Source organism: Lupinus angustifolius, unplaced genomic scaffold, assembly GCF_001865875.1.
Source record: "Lupinus angustifolius cultivar Tanjil unplaced genomic scaffold, LupAngTanjil_v1.0 Scaffold_332, whole genome shotgun sequence".
In the NCBI taxonomy this organism is placed as follows: domain Eukaryota; kingdom Viridiplantae; phylum Streptophyta; class Magnoliopsida; order Fabales; family Fabaceae; genus Lupinus; species Lupinus angustifolius.
The window spans coordinates 211,013-234,481 of NW_017727750.1; the positions used below are offsets into that span (position 1 = coordinate 211,013).

At 31.3% G+C, this 23,469-nt stretch overlaps 1 protein-coding gene across 4 annotated transcripts; it reads left to right on the top strand.

Annotated features, from left to right (window-relative positions):
• The first annotated feature begins 3,602 nt into the window (after positions 1-3,602).
• On the top strand, positions 3,603-21,779 carry LOC109341045 (ATPase ASNA1 homolog). 4 transcript variants are annotated; one of them, XR_002106881.1, is made up of 13 exons: positions 16,716-16,988; positions 17,914-18,125; positions 18,230-18,292; positions 18,452-18,562; positions 19,342-19,416; positions 19,515-19,583; positions 19,669-19,734; positions 19,911-19,985; positions 20,076-20,174; positions 20,281-20,415; positions 20,526-20,697; positions 21,267-21,311; positions 21,425-21,779. XR_002106881.1 is itself a non-coding variant. In XM_019578841.1 (12 exons), coding segments are annotated over exons 1-11 (1,044 nt in total). In that variant the 5' UTR covers positions 3,603-3,720; the 3' UTR covers positions 20,664-20,697; positions 21,425-21,779. The 4 variants fall into 4 exon arrangements, 2 of the variants coding, with proteins under 2 accessions (XP_019434386.1, XP_019434385.1); XM_019578841.1 differs by lacking the exons at positions 16,716-16,988; positions 21,267-21,311 and adding an exon at positions 3,603-3,721; XM_019578840.1 differs by lacking the exon at positions 21,267-21,311 and having other exon boundaries at positions 16,717-16,988.
• The last annotated feature ends 1,690 nt before the right edge of the window (positions 21,780-23,469 follow it).

Genomic DNA, 23,469 nt, shown 5'->3' on the forward strand with positions numbered 1-23,469 from the left:
TTTAAAGTTCAAAAAATCACTTTAAAAAAATTCTATTTTGAAAAAAAATCACTTTTAAAACATTGATTTCTAAATTATTTTAAAAGTGTTTTTTTAAAAGGTGATTTTAAAATATGTTTTGTTGAGATAATATTTTTTTAAATAATGATTTTCTTCAATAATGTTTTTAGTTCCAATAAAAAAATAAAATGGATTGGATATTCATCCATCCAAATCCAAGAAAATGAACACATGGATTAAGTTTAGATATGGATAAATTGAATAACTTAAAATATAGTTTAAATGAATTTATATAGATTGGTAGATGACTTTCCATCTATCTATTAACATCCAAATCCAAAATTCATTCATTTGTCACCCTTAATTACGTGCGTTGATTGCCTTTTCAAGTTAATGTTCTATAAGTTACACCTTGCTCCCCTACCCCTCCCCTAATTTTAACAACCATTTAGGTGAAAACTTTACATATAAAAGTAATTGGAATTCTTTCATAGATGGTTGAGTGGAAAATAATGACAACTCATCTAGTTCAAAGAACGAATTAGTTAGGCATCCACCTCGTTCAAGGTCATTCAAATTTTCCTTTCGATTAAAATAATAGACATGAGCCGAAATAGTATAGAATCTTTATCACAAGTGAATGAGTAGTATATGTCTATATTGGAAGGTTGGTAATAATCTAGATCTCCTTGATTAATGCGAATAATAACCAACCTTGGATCACCATGAGTAAGTACCTAAAAAGGGACCTCGACGCTCAAGTTAGTTTTTATATGTGTATGCTTAGAGAGAAAAAGTAAATAGAGAATACACTCGTCTTGTTTATAGGTAGTTTCACCTATTTATACTATAGGGGTAGACTGATATGCACTCCAAGGGAGGTCTTTCACCATTGTGGATCATATAGGGTTGTCCATTCTCAACGTATCGGACACACAATATTATAAATTTGGACTACCTCTATTGCGTAGGCAACGTAAACATGTACTTCTCATGCGACGTAGCCTTAACTTTGGTGGGGATGTAGATTTTTCAGTGTAGCATGTATTTACTTGGATCTCTCTTATCGTTATTGTCATTTCCTATAGTTAGGCCGGGCTTCCGGACATGATTGACAATTTTATAGACCAGATCTCATCGGCCATGTAATTGGCCTCACTCCTAATGATCGACTTGTGTTGGTCGGTCTTAACACTAGGATGGAACTATTGCCCTGAATCTGGTGGCATGGCCATAGACAAGTGTGGCATCAAACTGAAGTGTATGTTAAGTCCAACTTAGTGCTTGTAGCATCAAACTCCTCATAGTGTTAACTTGTTGTTTCCTTCTTTTTCATATTCACCAATTTTACCACGAGATCATCACACACCTTTCCGAACCTCTCCATTAACAATTCCATATATTCTCTCAATTTGGCTAATAAACGTTTCTCATTAATCTCAAGTAAGCACGGTGCCAATGTAAGGCTTTTCCCTCAAAATAAGTAATTGTTAAGCTAACCTCACATTTTCAGGATATTATCAATTGCAAATTGCATTTCACATTAATAAGCACATTGTTTAACATTTTCATCATTAAAACGAGGTAAATTAATCCTAGTCAATCTTGTCCCACAAGCATAAGCAGAAGGATTGGAATGATCATTACTTGAGTTCGAATTTCTAATTCAGGTTGATCTTGCATATTTATTTTCTCTCTTTAATGAATTGTCTATATCATCTAAACAAAGAAGAGAGTATGTAATAATATACATAATATCAATTGAAAGAGCCCAATTAAATGATAAATACTATTAAACCAACCTCATCATCCAAAAACATATATTGAATTAACCACTTTATCTTGCCAAAGTTACTTGTGGTTACAAAAGGATTTGTAGCTTTCATGGTAGTAGGAATAACCTTTTATAAAAATTTATCAATTTTTTAACACATAATTTTTCACTCATATTCATATTATATGTTGTTCTTTTTGGTACATATACATAATATGTGGTATATTTCCATGTCACATTAGCTTCAGACGCAACCGTTTCTACTGTTGTTTCTTCTAGGTTTGAATTAACATTTGCTTCACCATATGAGAAATAATTACGATAAAATTATTTCTTGTATGTTGTAAGCGAGTGCACAACACTAATTACTCTTCCTTTTTTATATTCTTTCTTCGACTTAAACTGTATGTGAAAATCTAGTTCATTTCATTATCAATTCATAGAAGAACCACAAATTGATACGCGAGAATTAATTCAAGATTCTCTACCAAAATGAGTGAATTGTGTTTGAATGGTTTCCCTTTCCTTGCAAGAGTATCATTTAAGATTACATAATATTAGATATGGTCAATCTTTTGCTTTGGGCTTTGTGCAGATCCTATCAAAATCAATTGTAGGACTATCTCTTTAATAAGTAGTTTGAGTTTGACAACAACTTCATATAAACTATAGACATTCCTTAACTAAGAATTTTTAAATTAATTGTTGCTAACGATACTTAAATTAGTTGTTGTTTAAACAATAAAAAAAATTAAGAATATCCTTGCTTAAAATAAATTTGAATATTCTTGATTTTTATATCAATTCTTTAAGCAATAAAAAAATATCAATATATTTTATTTTATCTTCAACACTTAAATTAGTTAATACTAATGATATAAGGCTAGAGCTAATAAATGATTTAAATGAAACAATAATATTTTGATCATCATTTTATCATCATATTCTAAGACTTATGGGAAATGATTAAAGATAGAGTAGAAAATGTGAATATCTCGAAAATGTATATTTTTATATTAAAATGTCATTACTATAAAATAATAAAATTTGAATTTATTTTATTATTCAAATATTTGTTAGGTAGGATTAATACATTTTGAAAATGTTTAAGAAGATAGAACTTATTTGTTTAGTACAGCAAAACTTGGATTTCACTTTCTTCATTAAGTTGTAAGAAAGTATGTGTCAAAACTTATCTCAACACAATTCCTAGATGATCAATAACACACTACAAGTACAAAGGGAACTAAAAACATAGTAAATTATGAAGAAAAAAATCATTTTAGTTTGTTACAAAATACATCAAAAATTATAAAGCGGTGTTACTTAAATACATAAAAGAAAAGAATGATTTCATAATCAAATTCTATATGCAGATTTACAAATAGTGAATTTATTTTAGTTAACGTATAATTAATTAAGAGTAAATTATATTAACATTCCTTGAAGTTTACAATTATCACATTTTCTTGTTTAAACGATTAGCCGCATTTCCTCTGTAGAGATATTTAGTGTAATGTACGTAAATCAGAAGTGATTTATACAATTATAAAGAAAAGATGAATAATTTATATAACTTCCCTAAAACTTATGAATATTAGTGTAATTTACTCTATTTTTATTTTTTAAAATTATTTTGGTTATGATTTGATTTTTGTTTTGGAAAATGGAAAACCTCAATGTTGTGTGAAAGACTAAACAAAACCAAAGTTGCTAGGAAAGCATTTCACTCTTTGGTTATCCAAACAAGTCATGGTTTATCACTCAATTATCTCATCATTTTCTTCTTCTTTTCTTCATACAACTATTTCCACCATTTTCTTCTTCTTTTCTTTAACGGTGTTCTTCCCTTCACACCCACCTCACCTACCCTCCTTCATTTCCCCAAAGCCTTCACCTTTCTTTCCTTTTCTATCTCCACTAAACACCCCACAAAGTCACTTCAAAGTTTTTCTATTTTTCTATTCAATTTTTAGCTCTAAGATTTAATTTTTTTAATGGGTTTTTGTGGTTTAGTTATCTGTTCTGCTATATGTGCAAGGTTTTAAATAATATTTCTGAGTTTGGGAAACTTGGAAAACCATAATATTTTGGACAATTGCTTGTGGGATACAGTTTCGGCAACTACCAAAACCTTGGCATATTAGCATTTGACCTGAATTTAAAACCTTATTTATATGTTAATTATGATGGTGGAATTGTTACTTGCTCCACAATCCTGTATCTTTTTTTTCGCTTTACTTAAAGAAAATAGATTTGATGTTCATCTAATCCATTAGAATGAATTCATAGATGAATTAGAATACATCCATTAAATTTGGATATGAGTGAATTGGATAATTTTATATGTGATTTAACAAATTTATTTGAATTGATGGATGACTTTAAGACCCAAACTCAAATACATTCAATCAATCCATTTGTCACTCATAGATAAAATATTATTTTCTTGTTTTCTCTGTCTTTGATAAAGTAGTGATACAGTAATTTTCAGTAATCACATTCGAGTAGACTCGACTTGTGCTAAGGTTATGATTTGCTTTCAATTTCAAAATTACTTACCTAAGCTCGATAATAGATGTGTTTTTTATGTGCCATGAGGAGCTAACCATTTTGGCTTGAAGTCTATTGGCAATGGATTTTAAGAGTCTAAGTCTGCTCATTTATCGAGCAGACTCGAACTAGCACATTTTCATAGAGAAAATTTGGATGAACATGTCATATTTAGAAACAAATTTTTTAAGTTTTTTGTGTAATCATTTATGACTAAATTTTAATTAGAATTAAACATTTAATGTGTTGGCAAGAGTTTGTTTGTTATCTCTACGTACATATGTCTCCACACAAGTCATTCTCTTTTCCATATTTAGTATATGATTTTGTGTGTAAAGGATGACCTCTCCTATTTGTGTATTTTATACATACACCAAAAATGTGTTTATCTAGTGGTGTAAGGTGTTACTAGATCTCAGTATAACCAAAATGTCACTGATTTGATTCATGATAGCGATACTTGTTGAGAATGGCAGTCACGTACCAAAAAATGAATATTTCCTTACCCATAGAATAAAGAATATCTTTAGTAGTTTCAAAAAATAACTCCAAATTTTATGATTACGTAATTCAATGTCATTTGACTTAAATGACAAACATTAATATTTAGGGTTAAATCATGATGATTTTGAAGTTTATTTCCTATATGCTTCTAAATAATGTTTCTTAACATCAATAAAAATGACTTAATTTAACTAGTATAAGTAAAGAGGTTTTAATGTAAGTCTCTAATAATATTTTTATAAATCAATATTTTAGTTTTTTATTTCTAATTTTAAATAAAAGCATGAATGTCAAAATATTAGCGTAAAATTATATTACTTTAATGTAGAATATTAATATTTAGTTCTTATAATAATGACCTAAAATCTCAAACAAATGAGGTTAGATCTTTTATTTTTTGACGTGTGTTGGAAATTATTTTGGTTGGAGAGACTCATTTTAATAATTTTTATGTTGTAAGGAAATTAGTTAGCAGTTATTGGTTAGGTATACACTTTTTTTAAGGAAAAAAATTAAAAAGAAAGTGAATGTATAATAATGGATTGATGATGCTGATAGCAACATCAAAACGAAACTCTTAAATTGATATCATTTCTTGAACATTGACGTTAAATAAAATTGAAGGAATAAACAATGGATTGTTCACACTTATAAAATTGATTAATAAACTTTGATGAGATGGCGTTGAATTTGAGTGGTAAAAGCTGCAATGTTGTAAAACCTGTCCCACAAGTTTTATTTGGCATTAGGAGTAGGCACGCTACAGGTGGCGGTAACTTTAAAGGAATATCCTCTATTCCTCTTTTTTCCAAATAAGTAAATCATTACATATGTTGATTGTTCAGAAAATATTTACTTACTAACTTTTAATTTAAATATATATGTTTAATCTTGCACAACACAATGACACACTTCTTGAGGCTATGGATGTGCTCTCATAAGGAAAATGCCCATTACACTAGGCATAATCCATCCCAAGTATAATCTAGAAAAATATCTTATATATTTACTATTTTATATCATTCTCTTTGTTGAAATCAAGGAAAACTAGTAAGTTACCCGTGTATACGTATGAGACAATATTTTTTTATCGCATGGTTAAAAATACATATGTTACTTGTACATTAGTATGGTTAAGAACACACATGTTACCTTATGCATTCACATAGTTAAGAACATACATGTTACTTATGCATTCACATGATTTAAACCTGCTCAAAATCCATGTAATAGTAGCACAACAAACATTGAGCATACAAAATAATTAGAGAGTTAAAAGTTTAAAACATATATAAAATGATCATTGATCTTCTTGAACACTCTGAATATAAAAAAACATTTTTTGAACAATACAATGTAAACAATGAAAAAAACCTAAAATTGTAGGAGATGATTTGAACTTTAAACGGAGGAATAAACATATTAGCAACAGTCTGAAGAAAAGACAAATACTACTTGTGAGATGAAAAGATTTAGTAAAAGATAGTTTTGAGAGAATAAAAATAAATAAATGGACTGAAAAAAATACTACATTTAATGTTGAGAAAATAAACTAATGAATGATGATTTCATTTATAAATAAATACATTTAATACAAATATTAATAATAAATGAATAAACATATTGAAAGAATAAACTAATAAATACGATTTTATTATTAAAGACGTATTATAAATATGTGATTATCTAAAAAACTAATAAATATATATTACAAATAATTTGCATTAATTTCTTATATATAAATGATGGATAGAATACAAAAATAGTCATAATAAATACTAAATAGATTTTGATAAAAAAGAAAGGTTTGAGTTAGGTTTGTTTTATAAAATAAGATTTGAAAGGAAACTTTTTTTAGGAGGTTGAAAAAGTTGAAAATTAGAAATGTTTTTTAATAAAAAAATTAAATGAGAAACTCTAGAAAATAAAAGGTTTAATATGTTTGGGCCGGAAAAGTAATTAAGTCACATGTATTTAATGAATAATTTAATAAGGTCATGACATATTGGAGATGAGATACATTGCACATGATGAAGGTTTTTGGGGTGGGATTCCCCACGAGCTGATAAGTAACGAGTAGTAAAGGTTATAATATGGTGAGGTGCATTAAAAAGAAGGGTCACATAAACTAATCAAAGAGTCGTACGACATATAATGTTTGAGAGTCTATGATAAAATATGGACATGTTTTGGTGGGAAAAAAGTGAATAAAAAGTTGACACTGACATGAGAAATTTTTTTTTCCTTATATAATAAGTAATAGATGGGTTTGGAAAATGTTCTTTCACGATCATTTTCCGTATCTAGTTGATGAGATTTGCCATCAACCATTACTTATTATCACTATTCACTTTCCTTGTGATTCAATTTTTTCTTGCTTTTGCTTATAGAGATGGAAACGAATCGGATCAGGTTGAACCAGAACTCAGCTCAGCTTTTTAAGGATCTGCTCAATTTTCAACTTGACTCAAGTTTGATACGGGTTATTTTTTTAGCTCGGGTTCGACTCGATTAAAGTTCACGAATTGTTCAACTCAACTCGAATTGGTTCATTTATATAACTCAAATAATAAATTTATTTTAAAATAAATAATATTGCATAAGGTTATATATATATATAAGTAATAGATGGGTTTGGAAAATTTTCTTTCACGATCATTTACCGTATCTAGTTGATGAGATTTGCCATCAACCATTACTTATTATCACTATTCACTTTCCTTGTGATTCAATTTTCTCTTGCTTTTGCTTATAGAGATGGAAACGAATCGGATCAGGTTGAACCAGAACTCAGCTCAGCTCTTTAAGAATCTCCTCAATTTGAAACTTGACTCAAGTTTGATACGGGTTATTTTTTAGCTCGGGTTCGACTCGATTAAAGTTCACGAATTGTTCAACTCAACTCGAATTGCTTCATTTATATAACTCAAATAATAAATTTATTTTTAAAAAAAATGTTGCATAAGGTTATATATATATATAAATATAACATTGTTTATATATATATATATTAGTTATATATATATATATATCGAGTCAGCTTATGAACATAACGGGTCGAACTATATTCAGCTCAAGTTTGGTTTATTTAGTTCATGAACCTAGTTTGTCGAGCTAAATAACGAGTCGAGTTTCAAACGAATACCGAGTTAGTTCGGTTCCTTGCCAGCCAATGTTGTGAGAACCGGACTAGACGGTTTAATCGGTCCGTTCGCTGACCGCACTTGAAAATGACTATAGTTTGTAATCTTAACCAAATGAGGGTTGGACCACTTTGGATCGGTAAAATTTCGGCCTAACGATGTTAAACCCGGTTAAACCGGAATAACCTAGGAAGTGAACTATGCGTGATTGACTTAAAATTAAAAAAATGTAATACTACTCTAATGTTTTGTTTTACACCAGCTCGAAAAATGTAGAGAAATATTACTTCAATATAATTATACATAATTATTAATTATATAAAATTTTGCATTTATATATTTATAGATAAAAATTATTTATTTTATATGAAATCACCCGGTCCGACCGGACAATTTAATTTTAAACATAATATGAGACATCTTCCAATTTAATGTCCAATTTGGATTTCACAACATTGTACTCAGTTAGAGGTGGCAAAATTATCCACAATCTATATGTTAGAGCTAATGAATTTAAAAGAATACAATCGAATGAATAATGTTAATAACGGTGAATCCATTCATTATATCCAATGAATATCCATTTGGATGAATAACTATTCCATCCAAAAAACAAAAATGATGTTATTTGCTTTTCAATTTCATTTAATATTTAAGGAAATTAAATTCAAGCAAATTCATTCATGATTCTCACTCTCACTTTTAATATTTTATTAAATTAATATCAATTATAGGACATTACATAGTTAATACTTAAATTTATTCTTAAGTATATAACATATATAAGTTGAGAAAAAAATGTATGTGCATGAGTTTTATACATTATCACTACATCATTCATCATTTATATTTAATTATCATTGACTCTTAAAAAATATAATCCAAATGAATGGTGGATGATGTAGTGATTATGTATAAATTTTTACACCAATAGTGCATAGATATTACACTCTATAAGAATTTGTTAAAAACTTTACATGTAGAACCTTAAACGTCATATGCATGTAGAGTATGGTGCAAAAAGAATTTCTTTCTAAAAGTTCAAAAAATCACTTTTTTAAAAACTTGATTTTTGAAAGTGTTTTTTAAAAGGTAATTTAAAAAAATGTTTTGGTTAGATAATAGTTTTTAAAATAATGATTTTCTTCAATAATATTTTTATTTACAATAAAAAATCAAATGGATTGAATATTTATTCATCAGATCCATGAAAATGGAGTTCTAGATGAATTGGAATTAATCCATTAAGTTTGGATATGGATAAATTGAATAACTTAAAATATAGTTTAAATGAATTTATATGGATTAATGAATGACTTTCCATCCATCCATTAACATCCAAATTTATATCCATCCATTTGCCACCCTTATACCCAACCTTATTTGCTTCTATGCCAAGTAAAACTTAGTAATCATATATAGTTTTGTGCTTTGTGGGAGTTGATTGTGTTTGCAAGTTTATGTTTCATAAGTTACACCTTGCTCCCCTACCCCTCCCCTTAACTTTAACAACCATTTAAGTCAAAACTTTATATGTAAAATTAATTGGAATTCTACCAAAGATGGTTGAGTGAAAAATAATGACAACTCATCTAGTTCAATGAACAAATTAGCTAGACATCCACCTCGTTCAAGGTCATTCAAATTTGTCTCTCGGTGAAAAATAATGAGACATAAGCTGAAATAGTTCAGAATCTTCATCACTGGTGAATGAGTAGTGTCTGTCTATGTTGGAGGTTGGTAATAATCTGGATCTCCTTGCTTAACTTGGACAATGATCGACCTTGGACTGTCATGAGTAGGATCCTAAAAAGGGACCTCAGTGCTCAAGTTAGTTTTTATAAGTTTACGCTTCAATACGAAAAGTAAAGTGAGAATACGTTCGTCTTGTTTATGACTGGCTTTACCTATTTATACTATGGGGGTGGACTGATATGGACTCCAAATGGATGTCTACCATCATTGTGGGTGGTATAGGGTTGTCCCTTCTCAGCCTATCAGACACACATGTTGTAGATTTGGACTACTTTTATCGTGTAGGCAACGTAAACTTGTATTGCTCATGGGACATGACCTTACCTTTAGTGTGAATGTAGGTTTTTCGGTGTAGCATGTACTCACTTTGGCTCTCTCTTGTCATTGTTGTCCTTTCCTCTAGCTATGTCGGTCTCGGACATGATTGACAATTGTATAGACCAGATCTTATCGGTCTAGTAATTGGCCTCATTTCTAGTGGTCGGTCCATATTGGTCAGTTTTGACACTGAGATGGAACAGTTGTCCCGAATTTGGTAGCATGGCCTTAAACAAGTGTGGCATCAGACTTAAGTCCTAGTTCTGAGTGTATGTTAAGTCCAACCTAGTGATTACAGCATCAAACTCCTCATAGTAATTACTCATCGTTTCCTTCTCTCTCATATTCATCAATTCTACCACAAGGTCATCATACACCTTTTCGAACCTCTCCATTAACAATTCCATATATTCTCCCAATTTGGATAATTAACGTTTCTCATTGATCTCAAGTAAGCACAGTGTCAATGTACGGTTTTTCCCTCAAAATGAGTAATTCTTAGGCTTGTAACACCCCGAAAATTACTCCAAAAATTTTGCTAAAAAATGGGTACAATTTTTTTTTGAATAATAAAGGCCTACAAAATTTATTTCTTTATTTTCAGAACATCACTTTAAGTAACATACAATGCAGAAAATAAAAAATCATTACCTAATGGTAATAAAAATAACTCAATATAACTTTGAATCATACTTAGAATATCATAAAATGTTGGTATGAAGTACAAGGCGGAATCCTAATCGTCGCCCAAATAAAATTACTCACAAAATAAATCCCCTACACAGGTACACTAATCAAAAAGCACAAGGGCCTGTGTAGGTATAACGATTTCCCTCAATCCTTCATGTCCCCTCCTAGGACATCGAAAAACGGTAACTCCAAATCTTGGCCGAACGATCCATCTGAACAAAAGCGAATAGAAGAAAAATAGAAAGAAGAGGGAGTAATACATCTAATGAATATTACTCATTAAATGTCAATGATGAATGACGTTATAACTCAAACCATGAGGATTAATTTCCACGAGCTTAATGTATGAATGCTATGTTTATTTCGTCCATCCTTATATCAATATCCTCCTAATAAACTATTCGAAAATAACCGAGAGTACAGGTCCCATAACAAGCCGATTTGAATGCACCAAATTATTCCTCGCAAGGATATATGGTCGATATGTTCCAAAGAACTATCGATTTTAAGACGGTGTCGTATCAAATACTTTCTAGGCATTCCTCTCATCGACCCTGATTGAAAAGAAGGTTGTTAGAGATCGTCTAGTTTGTGCTGTGAGAACTGTCCGATCCAAAAGAATACCTCATCTAGGAATACAAGGAACTCGTCTCACCTAGACTCACCCTCAAGACTTTGTTGACAAATCACTGCAATCGTCGTCCCTCTCAACATCTCGGGGCTCGTTCGTCTCCCGTAAATTTCCTCTCCACTACTTCATTATCCATAATGAGTACGCACACTAACCGAGTTTAGCCAATTAAATCTTTTAATCATTCTTTTATATGGTTGGCCCAACCTAAGACATCTCCCAAAGGAATGCTTCATGTGGGACCCGATCATATGTCATCACGTAATAGAAGAATAACATCCTTACCACTACGAACCATCGCTGAATATCCTAGATGACCACATGGCCAAGCCTCTTATGGTCAAACGACCTTGCTGCATGATATCATGTAATCCTTTTTGGGCATTGCCCTAATCACGACATCACAGTCGGAAACAATAAAAAATATTGTATGTCTCTCGCTCAAGCGAGAGACTATCGCTCAAGTGACGAACTCATCAAAACAGTCTCAATTCTCTTCCAGATTCTCGCCCAAGCGAGGGACTATCGCTCAAGTGACAAATCCATCAAAAATTGGTCGAAATACCTGTATGGTCCTCGCCCAGGTGAGGTACGGTCGTTGGGCGTCAAAAACGCCCAAAACAGGTTATCTGGCCCTCGCCCAGACGAGGGGTTGCTCGCCCAGGCGCCAAATTGGGCCTCATATCCTACCTCTCCCTCGCCTGAGCGAGGTGGTCCAGTTCCCATAACCATTTTCCTCGCCCTTTTGGGCTATCGGGCCGAAACTCTCCGTTGTTTTTTATCCCTATGCATTTTAGTTTCTCGAGTGGTGTTCCTTCATGGATAACTACTACAATACTTGATATTTTAAGCTATCCTATGCATACAAATTAAGAAAGTATCCGTACAAAATCCATGCACGCAAGTATTTGATTAAGTACGAGTTTTCTTAATACACCAATATAACTCCAAACTTTTGAGATAGTTTAGAAGATCTGGGTGTCATATTCGGATACCACGATGTATTCTCCCTCAACTTAGGTTGTCGCGTGCTTGCTTTCTTTTACGAGAGAGTGGGTTGATCGTCCAAATTCGAAAGCTTCGAAACTAAACACATAAAAACAATTTAGTGATTTGTGAACAATTTTACATGACAACCCTAAAGTAAAAATATTGTTTAACACTTTAATCCATTTTTGAACTCAACAACTTTCATCAATCCGGTCCAATATTCATATTTTTGAACCATCCTTTATCATCGAAAGTCTTGTTCCCGATTTCCAACGTTTTCCAAGATAAGTTTTTAATAAAGTTTACACTTTTATCACCTCATAGATTTATATTTTCATGAGACTTTGTAAGCCACACTTCACCATTTTAAGGTAAGTTTCTTAATCCAAGTCTACACTTTTTAAATTCAGATCTCCCAAGTTGATCTTACCACTTTAAAGTAAGTAATCTTAAGTAGATTTCATAGTTTGCATAATAGGTTTTCATGGTCATTTCAACACATTCTTGGTAGTGTTGATCTCATACTCAAACAACATTTAGATCAACATTTCTTAAGTTACACTTCCCACTTTAAAGTAAGCTTACCTTATCAATGTTCATCTTATAACAATTCAGTCATCATTTACTTCATAACAGTTTAAGTTTATAAAGTCAAAACTTTTATAAGTCATTTTTTTATCCCAAATCATTACTTGAACTTGGAAGTAAAAAAATATCATTTACTAACCAACTTTTAACTCATAATATTCTAAAACAACACTTTTTCACAAAACTCATCCATAAACACTTTAAAGGTTCCTTTGATAACAAAATTATCCCCTTTGAAACAAAATCAAACTTCAACATTAAAAATATATTATTCTAAAGTTGTCCAAGGCTATGGTTTTTCAAGCAAAAAACAAGTGGAAAAGTCCAAACTTTGCATGGTTAGGAAAACTCCTTAAAGGTTCCTTTGATATACAACTATCACCTTTAACCATGTTCAAATACCAAAAAACATACAAACTTTCTAAACATTAAAAACTCCCCCATGAATACAAAGAGTTCATGGTTTCAAAATAACTTTCTAAATTCAAGAAAATATCTATTTGGAGTTTTAAACATAAAAAGAGTTAGGAAGATTATTAGAACATTTCAACGGTTGAAAATGTTCATAACACATATATAAATATCATACTAAAGTTTCATAAACATCTAATGGTTAGATCTAAAGAGATGGAGATATCAAAAGGAAAAACCATGTCGAACTACCTTGAGAGTTCTTAGAGAATGCAAAGTGAAGAAAGAGTTTGAAATGCCAAGGTACTCTCTTAGCTAGGGTTTGGCTCCTTAAAGAGAGAAATCAGATTTGGAGGAAAAATTGAATGTTTTTTCAAAAAGTAGTTTGTGTAAGAGATAAGTGAGTGATTTTAGGGATTTTGTGTAAGAGGATATGTACTTTTGCTTGTTTAACAAACAAACCTCTTACATGAAAGTGACGTGACATTTTCGATGACACATTCTCAATTAAACCATGCACATTCTCGACTAAACCATGCCCGAATATTTTTGGCTAATACCCGGTCGGATAATAAAAATCTCCCGATTTCGGTGTAAGGTTAGAACTTCGAAACACGAAATTCAGAGTGAAAAATATTTAGAAATATGTTCTGGACGAACTTGATGTCTATCTTGACTCAAAATAATATTTCGAAGCTAATGGCGTAATCATAATTCAATTTCGAGTTACGAAACTCAAAAACACGTTATTGGGCCGAATTCGGACGAATTTGGGCCCGACAGCAGCTCAAAACCTTTTGTCACAGAAAATTACGAAAATTTACCAAAAAATAGAAAATCACAAAACAAGACTAACACTCAACTATGATTTTTCCTAAATAAATACCAATTAATTTATAAAATTAATCGTTGATAAAATAAATAAATAATAAAACATACACAGAAAATTCACGATGTTACAAGGCTAACCTCACATTTTCATGATATTATCCATTGAAAAATGGATTTCACATTAATAATTATATTGTTTATCATTCTCATCATTAAAACGAGGTAAATCAATCCTAGCCAATCTTGTCCCACAAACACAAAATAGAAGGATTAGAATGGTCATTACTTGAGTTCGAATTTCTAATTCTAGCGATCTTCCGGATTTATCTCCTCTCTTTGATGAATTGTCTACATCATCAAAATAAAGAAGAGAGCATCTAATTTAAACAATATCAATAAAGAGAACTCAATTAACGATAAATACCACTAAACCAACCTTATCATCCAAAAACATTTATTGGATTAACCACTTTATCTGGCCAAAGTTACTTGTGGTTACAAAAGGATTTGTAGCTTTCATGATGGTAGGAATAACCTTTTTTTACCATGAAGTTTATTATTTTTTAACACATAATTTTTCACTCATAATCATATGATATGCGGTTCTTTTTAGTACGGATACATAATACGTGGTATATTACAATGTCATATTAGCTTCACGCACAAACATTTCTATTGTTGTTTCTTCGAGGTTTGAATCAACGTTTGCTTAACCATATAAAAAATAATCATGATAAAATTCTTTCTTGTATGTTGTATGTGAGTCGCATTACCAATTACTCATTTTCATACTCTTTCTTTGACTTAAATTGTAAGTGAAAATATTCTTCATTCCATATAGGGAATTAATTCGTAAAAAAATTACTAATTAATACCCGAGAACCAATTTGAAGTTCTCTACTAAAATGAGAGAATGATGTTTTAATGGTTTCACTTTCCTCGTAAGAGTATCATTTAAGATTACATCCTCTTGGATATGGTCAATCTTTTACTTTAGGGCTTTGGGCAGATCCTATGAAAATCAATTATGGAACTATCTCTTTGATAAATAATTTGAGTTTGATATACATTCTTTAAGTAAGAATGTTTTGTTGTTAACAATAGTTAAATTCAGCGTTGGAGAATCAGACCGGGTCGGACGGTCCGATTGGTCTGACCGTTAACCGAACTTCAAAACGACTATGGTTTGCAGTCTTAACCGAATGAGAGTTGGACCGTTTTGAACCCGGAAAATTCCGATCCGACCGTGTTAAACTCGGTTAAACCGGATTAACCCGGGAAGTAAACCGGACGATTCACTTGAAAATTAAAAAATGAAACACTACTTTAATATTTTGTTTTACAGTGATCCGAAAAAAGAAGAAGATGTTATTACTTTAATATAATTATATATAATTATGAATTATATAAAGTTTTACATTTATATATAACTATATATTTATAGATAAAAATTATTAGTTATGTATGGAATCACCCGGTTGGACCGGACGGTTTGACCATTTAAACCTAATACGAGATCTCTCTCGGTTTGATGTACGACTCAAGTTTCACAACATTGGTTAAATTAGTTGTTACTTAAGCAATAAAAAAATCAAGAATATTCTTGCTTAAAATAAATTTGAATATTTTTTATTTTTATATCAATTCTTTAAATAGTAAAAAAATGCATTGATCATCATTTTATCATTATTGTTTTAATTTTTATTGGAGATGACTAAAGATATGGTAAACAACTCAATATCAAATAAAAATTTCATATTTTATATAAAAACTAACAATAAGGTAAATATTTGATTACTAGAAAAAAAAAAATATTTCAGTTTATCTTATTATTCAAATATTTGTTATGTGGTAGGATTAATGCATTTTGAAAATATTTAAGAGAGTAATAAAGAAAGAGATCTTATTGTTTGATACAACTAATGTTGGATTTCGCTTTCTTCATTTAAGTTGTAATAAAATATCATTATCATACTTAAAAATGTAATATGTGTTAAAACTTATATCATCACACTTCCTAGATGATCAGTGACACACACCAGCCAGGGAAGTAAAACATGGTAAATTATAAAAAACTCATTTCAGTTGTTACAAAATGCATTGCCAATTCCAAGACAGTGTTACTTAAGTATACATAAGAGAAAAATAATTTAATAATCAAGTTCTATATTGCATATTTATAATTTTTTTAACGATTAAAATCATCCCCTATTAGAGTAGTCAGTCCAATGTATGTAAATTATTAATGATTCGCAGGTGAAAAAAAATATGAATAATTTATATAATTTCACTAAAACTTAAGATATATCAATCTAATTTATTCTATATTTTTTGTATTTTAAAATTATTTTGGTTATGTTTTGCTTTTTGCTATAGAAAAGAGAGAGAAAATGTATATTTACACTGTTAATATTTGACATTTATTTTTAATTATCATCTTTTCAAAATTAAATAAATAAATGATACACTTAACGTATATAAATTTTGGGAAGATATTACAGTCACTCGTTGGAAAATGGAACACCTCAAGGGTGTGTGAAAGATGAAACAAAACCAAAACCAAAGTTGCTCCGAAATCATTTCACTCTTTGGTTATCCAAACAAGTCATGGCTTACCACTCAATTATCTCATCATTTTCTTCTTCTTCTTCTTCTCTTCATATAACTAATTCCACCATGGCAGCCATTAATGGTGTTCTTCCCTTCACACCCATCTCACCTCATCTCCTTCATTTCCCCAAAGCCTTCACCTTTCTTTCCTTTTCTGCTTCCACTAAACACCCCACAAAGTCACTTCAAGGTTTTTCTATTTTCCTATTCTTTTTTTTGCTCTAAGATTTAATTTTTTTAATGGGTTTTTGTTATTTAGTTATATATGTTCTGCTATATGTGCAAGGTTTTAAATAATGTTTCGAGTTTCGGAAACTTGGAAAACCTTAATGTTTGGGATATAGTTTCGGTGACTCCCAAACGGCGTGACCCGAATTTAAAACCTTGTTTGTGTGTTAATTATGATGGTGGAATTGTCACTTGCTTCACAATCCTGTATCTTTTTTTTGTTTGCTTTGCTTATTGATTGGTATTGGATAATGTTATTCACACTCCAAATTTCATATTCACCCTCCTTATTGACCAACCAATAACTTTTTTTAGGTTTTCATTTTGCAAAATTATCATTTGTTATGGAGGATGAGTCTGAATAGGCAATTTAGGGTGTTGATAGATTAATATTTTATATGCTATCTTTTTAATTCACCTAGTTAAAAATGTGTGAATTTTTCGGGATTTTGAGGAAAATAGAAGAGAATGTAAGAATTTATTACAAATTGGTATTTGGGAATGAAAGAGATATATAAAATGGGAAGATAAGGTAAAGAGAGGAAAGATTATATATGTTAGTGATATTTCTCATCATTTTATTTTATTTCATTTTATATCCTTCTTTCTCTAGTAAATGGGTAGGTTTAGTACCATTTTTCTCAAGTAGATTGAGTTCCACCGTAATTTGGATCTAATTGTGTGTAGAATATGATATGAATGATAGTGCAGTATAGCTATCCCGTTGTTTATTTGGAAATAAAAACTGCAGTTTTGTTTTTCGTTTGAGAGTGCATGATGTGTTAGCGCTTGCTTTGAGGTATGACCCTCGGAATGAGAGTGCTTTGACATCTATTGAGCATTTCATAACACACTTTTTTAGGGTTATTACCTTCTTTCATTGGCAGTGAGATCAGTGGCGGCTCCTATGGAAGCTGTATCTGGATTTGACGAAATGGTTTCTGGCACTGAGAGGAAGTATTACATGCTTGGTGGGAAAGGTGGGGTAGGGAAGACAAGTTGTGCTGCTTCACTTGCTGTTAAATTTGCCAATAATGGACACCCAACTCTTGTGGTTTCCACTGACCCAGCGCATTCTCTGAGTGATTCTTTTGCTCAGGTTAATTACATGCTTTCTACTTCCTATGATGCTTATGTTCTATTAGCTTCAAGATTCGGTTGTATTTGTGCTCTGTGTAACACAAGTTTTGTCTATTACTCTAGGATTTGACAGGGGGGACATTGGTGCCAGTGGAAGGACCTGATTATCCACTTTTTGCTCTTGAAGTAAGCCGGGATTGCTGTTAAATAGATTAGCTGATATTCATTATTTGCTTTTCTTCATGACATGATTGGTATTTTTGTGAGAATACCTGTGTACCATTTAATGTGAGACCATTCCCCTTTTTTATTTACTTAATTTGTGGTTCCTTACTTCCTTTACAGATAAACCCCGACAAGGCTAGGGAAGAATTTCAAACTGCAAGTAAAAGTGATGGTGGAAGTGGAGTCAAAGACTTCATGGATGGCATGGGACTTGGAATGCTTGTAGATCAGGTAAAGCTTTATTAAGATGCTATCAGCGCTTCTGATTATGTATTTTTCAACGTGGATGGTTTATGCTGTGAATTTCACAGGTTGATGAGTTTTCTCAAAAGCAGAAGTCTTGTTGCAGATTTATAGTTCTGTGTCATTGAACCTGTCATGATATTCACATGCACATATCATTAACACATAGTTATAGACACGTTTGAAATATTAACTCCTCTTAGATGGCCGAATTAACTTTGAAGAATTGATTAAGTTAGAGTTTGAGCAGTGGAGTGGGAAAAAATGTTTGTCGCACACACATAGGGTTAGGATCCCTTAACACCAAAAAAGGTGGCCCTATGCATGAAACTCCCACCTAGTAAGATCTGGGGAAGGTAGATGTACTCAGCCTTACCCTCACAAGCAAGAGGCTGTTTCCAAAGGATCCCTTAACACCATTGTAAATCAAAATAAATCTTAAAACTAATGATAACTTTTGTTAGAATGAATGGGTAACAAAATCCTCTGCTGGATTGAAATTATGCAGTTTGCTTGTCATGCTCATGAAGCTTCCGATGAACCCAAGTTTGTTTTCCACTCCATCAACTCATTTTAAAACTAACATTTCATAGGCTTTTCAAATAAACAAAAATATTTACCACTCGATCGCATGCCTCTAGATGTTTAACTTTATAAAAATTGATATGCATCATCAACTTTATAACCTGGAAGTACTGAAGATAATTGTTTCTGCTTCATTATAAACCTTCACTGAGACTCGTTGTTGCATCTTTTGGTTGCATAAGTTAGGAGAGCTAAAACTGGGGGAGCTACTGGATACACCTCCTCCTGGACTCGATGAAGCTATTGCAATTTCCAAGGTATGTATTTTTTTATGTTATGATTATTTATTTCATTGCTAATTATTCCTTAACAAAGTCCTTTTTTGCTCTTCTAACAATTAACTGTCTCTTGCCAGGTGATACAATTTCTCGAATCACAAGAATATAGCATGTTTACTCGAATAGTATTTGATACTGCACCTACGGTGAGCACAAAGCTATTAGTTATATACTTCACGTCTCTTATTATTTTAACAATTATTTGATAGATTTATGCATTTTTCTGGACAGGGCCATACGCTACGATTGCTATCCTTGCCTGATTTCTTGGATGCATCCATTGGGAAGATATTGAAGGTAATACTGCTAATTGCAATAGAAAAAGGCCGACAGATATTTATATTTCATACCTGAAATACAGTCCGGAGTTACACATCTCTCTCTCTTCCCCCCACCCACCCCATTACTTTCCACTTCTGACATTCAATCTCTGAACGATCCTTATTTATAATCGACTCCGCTTTCTGATGCAGCTAAGACAAAAGATAGCATCTGCTACCTCAGCAATTAAATCTGTGTTTGGACAAGAAGGAAATCCAAAAAATGCAGTAAGATTGATACCATGATGCTGGTGTTGCATTTAGTTTCATGTTAATATGCTTTTACCAGTTAACAGTTGTTATATCTGGATGGTGCAGGCTGACAAATTGGAGAAACTTAGGGAGAGGATGATAAAAGTGCGTGATCTCTTCCGTGACACTGATTCGACAGAATTTGTCATTGTAACAATCCCTACGGTATGACCTACAAATTTGTTCCACAACTGACTAAAATAACTTTATATCCATTCTATTGGACAGAGAAAAGTATCTTAATAATCATTTATCTTGTCTTTACCCTAAGGTGATGGCAGTTAGTGAGTCATCTAGGCTGAGTGCCTCCTTGAAGAAAGAAAATGTTCCGGTGAAGAGACTTGTTGTTAATCAGCTTCTTCCACCATCTGCATCTGATTGCAAATTTTGTGCTATGAAAAGAAAGGTACTTTAACTATTTCGCCCTTTTATTTTTTGATGGTTTAATCAGCATGGTGAACTATAATGTAATTCAGAAAGGGGGAGAACAACTCTTATTGTAAAGAAACTTTTCAGGATCAGAAGCGTGCTCTTGATATGATCCAGAATGATCCAGAACTCTCTAGTTTATTGATGATGGAGGCACCACTTGTTGATGTTGAGATAAGAGGTGTTCCAGCTCTCAAATTTCTGGGTGACATTGTTTGGAAATGACTCTGTCTACCACAGTTGTACAAGAAATGATTAGGTAATATGTTCTTTTAAGTGCAGTATAATATTATTCAAGTATAATTTGCTCTTTTAAGCTTTACTATATTTACTATGAGTCACTGGATAATAATTTATAGCCTTAAGTAAAATCAGATCATATTACCTGTTAGTATTTATTGTTAGTTTATGTTAGAGTAAATTACTATGATATTCAATAAGGTTTAGCTTAATTACACTCAACACCCCTCCTTTTTTGGTATAACCAAGAATATCCCTTCACCCTATGGTTAAAGAGCTAATCCCTTTCAGGGTTCGTGGCTGCTTCTCCCAAAAAGCGTCTCTCATAGGAGTCAAATATTTGACCTTTTGACCTATCTAGAGATTCAGCAGGGCTTCACCACTAGACCAACACCTTGTTGGTGACATCCATCCTTGTAATTACAGTGACTTCCCGAGAGGGGAGGTAAATATAATGTTTTAAAAAAACATCCCTCCTTTTTAAAACATTATATTTACCTCAGATGACTGTAATTACACTCAACTTCTCTATATGGTTAATAATTGTAAATGTAATTAATGTATATAAGCTAGGGATGATTTGTGTAGGTGTAAAAAAAGATTAGTATTACATGTAATTTAACTAAAACTCAGGTGTGTCAGTGTAACTTACTCTTTATAGTATACTTATTGTTAGTTTATGCTAAAATTAGATTTTCTCCTTTTCTGTAATATCGGTATGTTAAATTTACTGTTGTTGTTGGCAGTTCTGTGGAGAACCATAAACTCAGCACATGACATTAAAGCTTATCAGGTTTATATGGTTAAGTTTGCAACTGAGATGTTCAAGTTCCCATGCTTCAAGGAACTGGCTTCCAAAATTTGCACTATATTTGTCTTCTTTTTCACTCTCATCTGTTTATTTTCCAACTTCTTGGGCTTTTTGTAGGGATTGAGGGTCTCAACTCTCAAGTATAAGTTTTCACTTTATATGTGTCACTCATTCTAAAATGAGATTGTCTATATAGTCATAAAAGGGTATATTCACTTTTAGTTAAATTTAAAGTGTAATGCAATTTTAACTCACTAAAACTTAAATGATAAATACATTTTTACTTGCTTGAATTAATGAAGGTATAGAACTTTGCACTTCAATTACAGTGAAGTAAAAAGTTAAAGAGGTTTCATTTGGAGATTGAATGATTATTTCATTTAGTAGCACATTAAAAGTAAATTAGTGATTGCAAAAAGCTTTTGCCACAAATGGAATAATGATTATTCTTTTTTCCCCTTATGGTGTGGTCTCTTTTTTTATTTTTGGATATAAGGATGTGTTCTTGCACCTAGTTTTGTTGGTGGATTTATCTCAAATAAAAAAATTATTAGTTATGAGAGTGTTCTATTTTAAAATGGCTTTAATGGGTCAAGATGGAGAAATCATGATTCTATAAATTCTCGGGATATTAATGTTCTATCATTTTATGATATTGTTTGTCTTTAGGAATGTTCCTTCAACTATATCTAAAAATTCTAGATCTTAAAAGTTAGCATATATATGATAATTAGTTGTGGATCTCTAATATTGTTCATGATCTGTTACCTTGTAGGGGGAGGGGCGTACCTCTTCTGTTTTATAATATGTTTTATTTTATGTGTTGTAAGTTATGATTGGTCAAAGAAAATATATTTAAGTAAAAAATATAGTTTGACTAAATATTTATCACAGTTCATAACACATAGAATGATATATATTATATATGATAGAAGATGTACTCCCATGTGATTACAAAAAGATGTTTTTGCCTCAAAATACTATAGAATTATGTTGGTGAAGTGGAATCTCAGACTAACTTAGTTGATAGAGCCACAAGATATAGGATATACTAGAAATGATGTCAAACCCGAACTAGACGTCAAATTGGAAGGGCCCATATTAGGTTTAATCGGTTTAAATGGTTAAATTGTCCAGTTGGATTGAGTGATTTTATATATAATTATATATAAATATAAAGTTTATATAATTAATAATTGTGTATAATTATAACGAAATAATATCTCAATAATTTTTGGGTCAGAGTAAAAAGATTAGAATAATGTTCTATTTTTTTTATTTTAAGTAGAATATCTGGTTTACTTCCCCGGTTATTTCGGTTTAACCGGGTTTAATACGATTAGACTAAAATTTTCCCGGTTCAAAGCAGTCTAACTCTCATTCGATTAAGATTATAAATCATAGTCGTTTTCAAGTCCGGTCAACGATCAAACCAGTCAAACTGCTTAGTACGATCCGGTTCTCAGAACATGGAGATATAATATGTAAGCATACTCGCATTTCAATCCTGACAAGTGCGCCTAAAAAATGAGAAAAATTACCTATAAAAAAATTAGTTAAATTGTAGCACATGAATTGTAGGTTTCTCCACTCTCTCCTTCCTCTTTGAGATCTACTATGAGCCTTGCCTTAAAAAATGGATCAAGTTATAGAGAAATAACTTCAAACATTAATGTGCCATGTCCATTTCCTTGCCCCCTCACACTTTTGAGGTATCCTATGAAGACAAGAGGAAAAAAAGTAGTGTCAAATTAAATCACACGAGGAAAAAAATGGAATTAAGCCAAAAACTTCGTACATTTTTCTAAAATTAGATGTCCAATATGTCATGGTTATAATCACGTTCAAATATTGGTTTGTTTATGGAGAGAAAAATGTGTAAATTTTATACACTATTATTGTATCATTTATCACTTACATAATCACATTTAATTATGATTGACTCTTCAATAAAAATAACTCAAATAAATAATGGATAAT

Excerpts from the sequence above, each read along its gene's own strand:
- LOC109341045 (XM_019578840.1), top strand. The coding sequence starts at position 16,796 with ATGGCTTACCACTCAATTATCTCATCATTTTCTTCTTCTTCTTCTTCT. Across the intron at positions 16,989-17,913 it reads CCCCACAAAGTCACTTCAAG|TGAGATCAGTGGCGGCTCCT; the intron begins GTTTTTCTATTT and ends TTTCATTGGCAG. Across the intron at positions 19,735-19,910 it reads CCATTGGGAAGATATTGAAG|CTAAGACAAAAGATAGCATC; the intron begins GTAATACTGCTA and ends TTTCTGATGCAG.